At 38.8% G+C, this 11,822-nt stretch overlaps 1 protein-coding gene across 1 annotated transcript in view; it reads right to left on the bottom strand.

Moving 5' to 3' along the window:
* Positions 1 to 1,493: 1,493 nt before the first annotated feature.
* Positions 1,494 to 11,822, bottom strand: part of LOC109965138 (gastrula zinc finger protein XlCGF26.1-like) — a 10,740-nt gene continuing 411 nt past the window's right edge. The window contains exon 2 of the mRNA XM_020608929.1: positions 1,494 to 5,648. Within this exon, the coding sequence (XP_020464585.1) occupies positions 4,281 to 5,648 (1,368 nt within the window). The 3' untranslated portion in view covers positions 1,494 to 4,280. The remainder of the gene's footprint in view (positions 5,649 to 11,822) is intronic.

Here is an 11,822-nt window from a genome sequence, read left to right as displayed (position 1 = left end):
GGCTCTCCTCAGTTTGCAGAGGAAGTAGAGGCGTATTTGAGCTTTCTTGGCCAGTGATGTGGTGTTGTTGGTCCAGGAGAGGTCCTCAGAGATGGACACTTGGGACTCAAAACCTCTCTCTGCAACTGGGTGCTGGACTTTCTAACAGGGAGGCCACAAAATGTGCAGGTCATCAGCAACATCTCCAAGACCATCACGCTGAGCACAGGGGCTCCACAGGGGTGTGTGCTCAGTCCATTGCTCTTCACACCGCTGACCCACGACTGCGTGCCAACCTACAGCACCAACCACATTGTCAAGTTTTCAGATGACATGACTGTAGTTGGCCTCATTACCAACAATGATGAGGCCAACTACAGTAGTGAGATGTCCCAATTGGTCCAGTGCTGTAAGGACAACAACCTCTCCCTCAATGTGGGGAAGACTACAGAGATCATTGTGGACGTCAGGAGAAAACTTCTAAAGCATCCACCTCTGACCATCGATGGTGCTGTAGAGAGTGAGCAGCACCAAGTTCCTGGGGGTGCACAAGTTTTTGTATAAGCTGCTGGGGAATGATTGTGTTGAATGCTGAACTGAAGTCTAGGAACAGCATTCGCATGTAAGAGTTCTTTGAATCTAGGTGGGTGAGGACTGGATGGAGAACAGCAGTAATGGCATCCTCTGTGGACCTGTTTGTCCTGTATGCAAACTGAAATGGGTCATGAGAGGGAGAAAGGATGGACTTGATTTTCTGCATGACCAGCTGCTCAAAGGATTTCATAATAATAAACATATAATTGAATTTATACATTTATGACAACTGTAACATTTTCAGCTTCATAAACACAGATGTTAAGGTGGAAGTGTTATGACCTTATTGTATGATTTTTATTAATATCGTTTTATATATATTTATTTTATTTTATTTTATTTTTTTCAACAATGCATGTTGAAGACATGTATATTTAATAGAAAATTCTTTGGTCACATGCTTGTGTGACTTGGCCTAAATGGAAATGTTATGTTTTCACAAAATCATGACTTGAATAAGTTACTGTATGCATGACAGCAGTAAAGTTTACACATATTGTCTTATTTATAGAAAAGGTATATATATATTTATATTTGAGTGTGAATTTGACAGTTATTCATGAAAATTAGACCTTACACTCTGGGGAGTGTTTGTGTGACTAGGTGTACAGATGTGGAGTTTTTCTTAAGGGAAAACATACCGTATTGTTCAAGTGTTTTCAAAAACACAGGGGTTTTTCCATCCATCCATTTTCCTCCGCTTATCCGGAACCGGGTCACGGGGGCAGTAGTCTAAGCAAAGACTTCCCAGGGTTTTTTTTGTGTTTTTAAAACTTAAGCTTTAGAGAATATTTATTTATTATTTACAAAATCTGAACAAATGTGAGAAAATGAGATAGAAAGAATAAAAACTGAACTGATAAATATAGAATAAGGGGATTTCTATAGATAATAGCATTGTTATAAATGTAACAACTTGTGCTTTTCTGATTTCATTGTTTTTAGCGATTTAATACCAACAATTCAACTATTTATACTGTAGGTGTGGAACCACTGGTGACAGCCAATTACAGAAATCAATCCATTTAACCATTTTTAAAAGTTATTTATTAAAAAGAAAGATGTGTTTTTAATGTCATTGTTACAGAATGAGCATGTGTTGTTATCTATGTTGGAGTGAAGCCTTAAACATTCTCCAGAGTGATAGATGTTATTCATAATTTTAAAATAGAGCTCCTTTGTTTTGGGGGATATGGGTAGTGAAGAGAAAGCTGCTCCATCCCTATCGAACTGTGAAAGAATGTCATTATTTTGTTTACTTGGGCAGAGGTTCTCTGTGAGGCATGTCCTGATAAAAACAGCTACAAAATCTTTAGTAGATAATAGAGCAAGCTGTGGGAGTATCCATGACTGCCCAGGCCTCATCAAGCTCCTTTTGTCTTCCTGTTTGAATACACAGATTAACAAATGAATTGCATTCAGATTATTAAATGTACACTGCTTATAAATAAACCTGGTCTTGCTAAATACTGTAGACCTACTACCAGATGTGTAGCCTATACACATCTGGTTTTTCAGATTGCCCTGCAGTAGGCCCAGGATGCTCAGCAAGGAAGTGTCACACCACTAATGACATGTTGCAAAACATCAAATGTTCTGGCGGATAATCATATTTACATCTTTGTCATTAACTGTTTGACTCCAAAAGTATGGGACAGATGTATGTCCATGGTGTCACTGTAAAGCAAAACATACAGTTTTCATTGTTTTACAATTACCCTAGATGGTGAAGACAAAGCAAATAAGATGTTTATTCATCTTTAAAAGGCTGTAAATAAGTCACAGTGTCAGCTGTTTACATCATATCATCCTCAGCATGTCCTTAATGTCTGTACTAAATTTTAGGCTGACACAAAGAAGTGGCTCCAAGATGTGAGTTCAGAGAGCGCAACAGCAACCAACCACCAGCAGGTGTCTGTAGAGCACTTGACAATCACTGAATGCTAAAAGATCCCATTAGAAACAGATGGGACTCACCAAGTTGAAATGGCTGTTGATAAATGTGTTGTTTACACACATATTCAGAAACAGTACAGGTTTGAAAAATCTGTTTATCATGTGTGTTTTATAATAAAATGATTAGTGTTATTTTGTGAGTTCTTAGTTGAACAGAGAATTCAGTCCATCTTTATAGATTTATTGAATACACCACATAAACACTATTTGAAGAAGAGTAAAAGTCATAAATATTCACTGCCTCAAAAACAAAAAGTACAGAATGACCTATATACAACTGAGTCCAGCTGCTTAGACAGCATAAAATGATGCTGGACAGATCACATGAAACTGGATCATAGTATGCTGACAGCAGTTCCTTGTTGCGGTGAAGCAGTGTTTTTTTGGTCTGCTGCTGACTTGATCTTAGATTATCTCTTTGATATCCTCCAAAGCACCTGGAACAGGTACCTTTTTTTTTATTGTCTTTAATGGTTCACATGGTTACATATTTTGTGTAGGCTTTATTCATGGTGATCTTGTGTGTATCAAACCACTTCATTAAGAGGAACTCTCTTTTTCTTATTCACCATACCGTTTGTTTTTTTTAAATCTGTCTCTCTATGTATAGTGCCACCCACCACAGTCTTTTCTGGAGGAGGTCCAGGAAAGGAATAGGACTGTTGTAAAAAATAATCTACATAGACTGTGTAACTTTGCCAGAGAAAATGAATATTCAGCAGCTTTCACCTGTTATCTGTGGCATCACCTTCTTTTTCTGTGTACAAGAGGGTGTTGCCATAAATAAACTGTGTCCCAATTGAGGGGACGCATCCTTTGAAGGCTGCATTTGAAGACCGATTGCGTCACAGCGGCACAACAATACCATCCCATTTCGAAGACTCCTTCAAATGCGGCCAAGAAATGCATCCTTCTTTTGCCAGGCAATGACGGCTCCGCCGCATGGATCTTTCCCAGCCCACCCTATCCCAAGATTCTTTGCATGCCAGCAGAGAGCAGAGCTGCTATCAAGGTTGCTAGGAAGTGGTGCTGTGTAATGCAATGGTGAGGGCAGTTGGTAATGTAAATATGAAATCCTCTGTAGAGCAGACCGGCTCATTTCAGTATAGCCCATGGTTCAGTCTTTGTGGTCTATGACACATACATAGGCCACACTTTCATAGACTGGGTCCTTGAAAGAAAGTGGCCCATGAATTGAGACAACTATAAAGGCCACTAAAACATAATATTAAAAACAGGTTACAGTATATACTTAGCCTACAATAAGTACACATCTTCCTTTGGTTTTACTACAACAGGTACAGAGTTCACCATTGTATTATACAGTATGTCACATTCATCTTACAGTCTGAGTTGACTGCTGATAAATTGGCATTGTTATTAATGGTTAATTGGAATCTAAAGATAAATACTTCAAAACATTTTATTAGCCATTTCACTCCTTCCAAATTACACTCCTGTTAAAAATTTCACCAGGGTGTTGGCTATATTTCTTTCTTGACAGATTAACAAAATATTAGCATAATATTTTGACTTATCACCAGTGTAAGAGAAAGTTCTATCAAGAGTTAGGATAAATTTAACATAAAAACCTGAAGGTTGCAGAAAACCGGTGGGTTTTTAGACTACTCGGTAAAGGCAATCCCTGATCATTGTGGTCATACCATTACAGTACATCTCCAGTGCGAATGTGTTGGTGCCTTTCCAAGTCACACTTACGTTTTTCCACACTGGTCACAACTGTACGGTTTCTATCCATTGTGCAGCCGTTGATGGGAATTTAGGTGACTTTTCCAAGTAAATGTTTTCCCACACTGATCACAGCTGTACGGTTTCTCTCCAGTGTGAATACGTTGATGTTGCTTTAAACTACCCTTTGTAGTGAAAGTTTTTCTACACTGGTCACAGCTGAATGGTTTCTCTCCGGTGTGAACTCTTCTATGGGGTTTTATGTAACTTTTACGAGTAAAGGTTTTTCCACATTGGTCACAGCTGTATGGTCTGGCTCCAGTGTGAATTTGTTGATGTTTTCGCAAGCTACTCTTTAATGTGAAAGTTCTTCCACACTGGTCACAGCTGTATGGTCGCTCTCCAGTGTGAGTCTGTTGATGTTTTCTTAAACTACTATTTACAGTGAAAGTTTTACCACATAGGGTACATCCATATGGTTTCTCTCCACTGTGAATTCGTTGATGTTGTTTTAAACTACTCATTGTAGTGAAAGGTTTTCCGCATTGGTCACACCAGTATGATTTCTCTCCAGTGTGAATCTGTTGATGTTTTCTTAGGGTACTCTTTTCTGTGAAACTATTTCCACATTGGTCACAAATAAATGGTTTCTCTCCAGTATGAATTCTTTGATGGGCTTCTAGGTTACTAATCCGAGTAAAACATTTTCCACATTGGTCACACCTGTATGGTTTCTCTCCAGCATGTACACATTTATGGACTTTTAGATGACAGAGTGCAATGAAGCATTTCCCACATTGGTCACAGCTGTATGGTTTCTCTCCAGTATGAATTCGTTGATGAGTCTTCAGATGACCTTTCCGAGTATAGGTTTTGCAACATTGGTCGCAACTGTATGGCCTCTTTCCGGTATGAATGCGTTGATGAGAATTAAGGTCATATATCCGAGTAAAGGTTCTTCCACACTGGTCACAGCTGTATGGTTTTTCTCCAGTGTGAATTTGTTGATGATATTTTAAGTTACTTTTTTGAATATAGCTTTTCCCACATTGGTCACATCTATATGGTTTCTCTCGGTAATGAATATGGCGATGTTGTTTTAAGCTATTCTTTTGAGTGAAAGTTTTTCCACATTGCTCACAGGTGTATGGTTTCTCTCCAGTGTGAATTTGGTAGTGAGAATCAAGGTGACTTTTCCGAGTAAAAGCTCTTCCACACTGGTCACACCTGTATGGTCTCTCTCCAGTATGAATTTGTTGATGTTTTTTTAAGTTACTCATTTCCGTGAATGCTTTTCCACATTGGTCACAACCGTATGGTTTCTCTCCAGCATGAACTCTCTGATGAATCTTTAGATGTGATGGTGATGGGTAGGCTTTGTCACATTGCTGACAGCGGTGACATTTGGGTCTCTTTGTGCTGCTTTGTTTCTATAGTGACAAAGAAAATCACAGAGGAAGGGACAGTTAGATGTCACAGTGGCATGAGATGTCTAAAACCATATAGTCACTGGCCATGAGAGTGCACACTTGTCTTGGATCAATTAACCCAGCTTTTCTAATCCACAACACAGGTGGGAGATGGAGAACCTAAACATCCAGATAACCTTAGCTGGCATTAGAAAAGGACTGCTCATTTTATCTAGGGTCTGTTTAGCAGCGTATGAAGAATAACCCCCTGGATTTTATAGCTAACATTTAAGGATGCTTTTGAGATTGTTGTACCTAGTTTTCTTGCTCTTATTAATCGCTGCTCAAGTACAGTGACTGTCCCAGCGGCATTTAAATAAGCTGTTTTCCAGCACCTTTTTAAAAAGCCAAATCTAGACCGGTGTCTAAATTGTCTTTTACTACAACCATTTCTGAAAGACAATGGTTTAAATCATATTTATCTAATAGAGGTTTTGCAGTAAATATTGGTAGCTGCTCATCCCATTCAGTCCCCCTTGTTCTGGGGGTCAGTTCTCTGTCCTGTCCTGTTTTCATTATACATGCTTCCACTGAGGTCTGTCTTGGAGGAGTATGACTTCCCTTTTCATTGCTATACAGACAATATCTAGATCTACTGTATGCACCTTTAAAATCAATAAGGGGCACTTCATTACAGCCACTATTCGACTGTCTGAGGGACATAAGAACTTAACTAGCACTCAATTTTTTACATTTTGCATTTCGCTGATTACTGTCTCACCTTCAGATGGTTCAAAATGCTGCTGCCCATCTCTTGACAAGCACACATAAATATGACTATATAACCCCTATTTTAAGCTGTTGATTTTTGTTTTTTAGGCTTTATGGACTGGCACCTCTATATTTCTGTGACCTGCTACTGTGGCACAAGCCAGCAAGATCTCCTGGGTCATCAAACTGAATCAAAGTTTTTATTAGAGGTTCCAAGGTCTAAGGCACCAAGGTTAGGGCAATCGTGCTTTTGCTGTAGTGGCAGCTGTAAATACAGTGTTTCCCTAGGATGATTGGTCAGGGAGGGCAGCCCTGCCGGGGGTGGGGTGGTAGCAGAAACACTGCTTTATATGGGTCATTGATTTAAAGTTTCTAACAAACCAAAGGCGTCTACAGCCTACATGATGATCAGTGGTGTATTTTAAATGTACAGAGTTTATCTGATTCCCAACTGAATTCTTGACTGTGTCAATGTTATTACTGGCTTCACTCACTGCAGCTCAGAATAACACCCATAAACTCTGTAGTGATCTTTTATTAGAAAAAAATCCACACACTGTTAAATATTTCCCCTGATTATAAAAGAACAAACAGGTGAGGTTGACTTTAGGTTCAACTCCTCTCCAAAGTCCTCTCCTCTCTGCTCAGGAGCGCAGAAACTGTTGACATTAATCATTTTTTACTAACATATGTTCACAATACTAACATGCACTGAGGTACGTGTTAATTGTGCAGATAGCCTAGTTTCTGTCAACACAAGTTTTGACTATTGACTGTATTTGATGGACATTGTGAAAGCTCCAGAAGTGCCACTGTGAGTTGATCTAGACCCAGGTGGCTGGTTGCTGTACAGGTCATATATCCTCTATGTTAGCAGATGCGACATGAGCCAAATTGAAAACTCAAAATGCCTAACTATATGTGTGTCTATATATTCTGATTTATGTTGTTAAATAAAAATGAAAAAACTAAACAAATACCAAGATACTATATAATTTTTCGATGACAGGACATGAGATTAACTCATTCTTTAATAATATTAGTCTTAATATTAGTATTAGAGTGAAGTTAATATTCAGATGAAAAACTGAGTAGAGTAAATCATCAACCTCTTTTTAAAATGTATAAATAAGGATGGAATTAAGATACTGTTTCTCATTTTTTATTTTGTATGCCTTAGCGGTCATCTCCAAACCGGAAGGTTGGAGGTTCGAATCTCGGTGCCTGCAGTCCACACGTCGAAGTGTCCTTGGGCAAGACACTGAACCCCCAAGTCACCCCTGATGGTTAGAGCCATTGGTTCAGTTGGCTCCACAGATGGCTGCCTTGGTTCTGTACCGGAAACAAATTCCTTGTGTGTAACATACTTGGCCAAATAAAGGTGATTATTATTAAAAATGATGATGATGATTATTATTAATTTACCCTGTCTCCAAAAGAAATCAATAACCACAAATGAGCTTGGTGAGATATTATTGTGTAAAACTTACTAGATTCTACATCAGTCCCATGGAGGCCATCATGGTCCATGTACATAATGGATTTTCGTTTTGAAATGAGAAAAGCAAAATCAAATGAGGTGTTTTGAAATTCCCATTTAGAAATAAGGAAACAAAAAATGGAAAATGGGTTGTTTCTCAGTCCATATATCATCTGATCATCCAATTATTGATTTAACCTGCAAAAAAAATAATTTTCATAATAAAGCATGAAAACAAATAAACAAGAAAACCAAAAGCAAAAAACAAGTCTTATTCTGCTTTTCTGTTCATGGATTTCTGACTTTTCTTTACCCAGCACATGCGCAGACAGTGACTATTGTGCCCGTTCCCACATTTAAATGAATTCTTATGCAAAATGAACTGTCAGTTTAGCAGTGATGACAGACTGCCTGCATTATGTTAAATATTCATACGGATTAGCTTTTAATTAATAATTAGTAACCAGAGTTACACTTTTACAAAATGTACAAGCTACATCACACATTAACCTTTCACTTTTTTGCAGGGGGTGGGACTTTTACCTCATAGCCTACTGTGTGTCTGTGTATCCTCTGTATGGTGTCTCTGTGTAAAGTTATGTATTTAATACCTGAACATTATTCCCAAAAGGTTAATCAGAGGTGACAGACGACTCTTGCTTGTTGTGAACGTAGCCTATGTTAGACTCATATACTATAACCTACAGCATTTTCCACAAATAGAAACTTCCTGCATTAAACCCCACAGGGTCTTTCATCTACACATGTGTGCATTGTGATGCGAAATTGTTTATGGTGTAGTTAGAAAGAAAGTTACTTTCGGCTTTTCCCGTTTAGGGGTCGCCACAGCGAATCACTGACGACTCACATATCGACATTTGGCACGTTACGCCGGATTCCCTTCCTGACGCAAGCCTGATCCGAACCCGGGGCACAGAGGCGAGAGTGGTGCACCTTAACCACTAGCCAACCAGGGACAACTGTTTATGGTGTAGTTAAATGAAAAATTTATAATGAGAATAAACTATAGCCTATAAGTGTTCACGTTATATAATGGCATCTAGTGGCTATGCATTGTTGAAGCACCTTAATTAGTTGACCTAATGAAGTGCTTGTAAGATCTGTTTTCTGTTCCATCATTCATCACATCACCAAAATGAGCCCAACACAGCTCATCTTCCCCTTCATCAGAGGAGCAGGAGGTCAAACAGGCAGCAGATCCACACTGCAGAGAATTGTTAAACTACATCTGTGTGGGGATTATTTTGAGGAGGACTCTTGAGAATAATATACGAGTTATTAAATACAAAACTTTACACAGAGATATCACACAGAGGCTACATAGGCATAGTGATATCCCAAACAGAAAAACAGAGTAAGACTTTTTTTTGGTTTTGGTTATCTTTATTTGATTTCATGCTTTGTTATGAAAACAGAAAAACAATGCAATGATTTCCCTTTTTTCATGTCTACAAAAAAAGAACCATTTATCCATTTTCTCATTTGCAGCTTATATCAAACAAATGAATGATCAGGGGATACACAGACCTTTCTCATTTCTTATGACCGAGGGCAGTGCTTCGCTACATACATAAGAGAGGTGTGTGGGCTCTGGCTGCATCCACACAAAATCCTTCCTGCAGGATTGTGCAGAGGTGTCACTGTGTTTCCACTGCCTGGTACTGGCTCAACTCAACTCGACCAGGTGCCTTGTTTTCCACTGCAGATAGTACCACCATGCTGAAACTGTCATGAAGTCACTGGGCCATGGTGGTGGCAGGACAGGCTCAAAGCTGTTATAATTTTCATCCTAAGACTGTTAATATGCCATTTTATTGAGTTCTGATAGTTTTTCAGGTGAGAAAATAACCACTGACCACATATTTTTACAATATGTAGTCAATCTATCCAAGTAATGGAGGTTACAAATTTTAAAGAGGTTACAAATGTTTTCAGAGATGTGATGACCTGCTAATGAGCTAGCTAGCACTACTTAGCAGGCATAACTGTAGCCACTGTGCTCCTATTATCACATTCAGTAGCCTACAGGCTACATGATAAGATGTACGATGTGGTGGTTCACGTACTATAATGGTGGCATCCAGGATGGGTTGGCATAGTGGCCAAGCCGCATTACTACAACCTTTGCATTCATCCTGCGATGCACACTTGCCCAAGAAGCAATTTTCCTATAGAGAATCATTGGAAAAGGAGTGGCTGTAAAATGGTAAATAAAATTTTTTGAGTGTCACAAACCCTTGCGAAATGACTTTTTCTATTATAGTAATTTGATTCATTGGGTCTATACTACATGGAAAATACAGTTTAGCTGTAGGATATTTTCATTTTATCCCTTTCATGTGTGCATGGAGCCAACCTGAATTCACCCGGCTCATCCAGCAGGTGATTCAGCTCGACGCAAGTGCGCATAGTCTATGGGCCCAAAAATGTAGAAGTGTGTAGAACATCTGGATAATTTTTATGGCTGGAATTTGGAAGCCTGATGATTTTTTTTCAAAGTATGTGCCACTGAGCAACTTTTATAGGAATGAATGCTGTCTGGTAATGCTGTATTCAGATTTCTATTAGGGACTAAGCGGTATAGACAACAAGAGAGAGAGATTTCTATTAATACATTCATGTTGTCATCACATGTAAACATCTGGGTTTATCGGTGCCAAGATGGCCATGTAGTAATGACATATTTCTCTGACCAGTCAATAATATGTAATGTTTACACATCACCATTTGGTGTCACCCCAGCTCACTTGGAACCTTGACTGAGGTGATACCAAAAATAGGTCCAGGTACAAGGTACTATCCCTGACATTTGACTGATGGAAAAACAACTAAGGCGAGTAGTCGAGTCGAACTAAACCAGCACCAGGCAGTGGAAAAATGACTAGAAATATGTACTATAGAACATAAACAACCATCGTACAAAGAGTTTTTTTTATCTTTTTGTTTCACTATGTTATTCTCACTAACCCTCCTCCCTGTCTTCATTCACTCTCTGGCCTGCTCATCCACCTTTGTGCTCTCTTTCTCTCTCACACACACACTCTGTCTCTCTGGAGCAGGTAGTGAAATGTGGGCACAGTTTTCCCAAACACATTAGAGAAAGAGAAAGAGGGAGGGAGCAGCAGTGGATACAAAATATGGCAACTTTGCTGACATGAACTGTACCTTTTGTAAGAACCATTTAGAAGGTGTTATGCATTTGTTCTCGCAATGCAAAATTAGTCAAATTCTGGAAAAATGTGTAATTCAATTAATACTTATTTTCTTCTGAATTTCACATTCCAGTTTGAAAACACAATTTCTGTTTTCACAAATTACAATAATCAGTCTGTCTATTCTACAGGTTAATTATTTTATACATAAGTCCAAAATTCTCCAATGTTAAACCATCTCTACCTGCCTTTTTAAATTATGACTTTGTACACTGATTATGTTTCTATCTCTCGTAATAACAGCTAGAAAAACTAATAAGTTATGTTGTATGTAATGTCTTTGTAAACATGTCAACGTCCGTATCTTTCCCCCTGAGTGTGTTCAGTGTTTTCTCGGTTACTGCCCTTTATAGTCAGGGGACAAAAGGGAACCAGGGCGATGCTAACTTCCGGGTTGGCCAACAAAAATACGTCACCCCTGTGGCACTCTATTCGGCGGAAGGTTACCAGTTAATCTGGTCACGGGCAGATCTGTTACACCGGTTTATTTACCAGTTTGCTTATCACGTTACTCGCTTCAAAAATGGTTAAACACACAATGTGTATTGCTGATGAAAACACGTAAGAACAAATCTTAGACCGTTTGTTATTCTGGCTTTTACAATAACTGATCTAAAATCAGAATGAACGGATGACAGGCCTACACGGATCCTCAGGGTGCGTTTTCATGAAGGCCTATTGACTTTCGTTATGAAGCCGTTTTCATCGATT

The sequence above is a fragment of the Monopterus albus genome, unplaced genomic scaffold (assembly GCF_001952655.1).
Source record: "Monopterus albus unplaced genomic scaffold, M_albus_1.0 scaffold96.1, whole genome shotgun sequence".
Lineage (NCBI taxonomy): Eukaryota > Metazoa > Chordata > Actinopteri > Synbranchiformes > Synbranchidae > Monopterus > Monopterus albus.
Note: the sequence above shows the minus strand (reverse complement) of the source record. Positions and strands in the feature narration are given on the sequence as shown.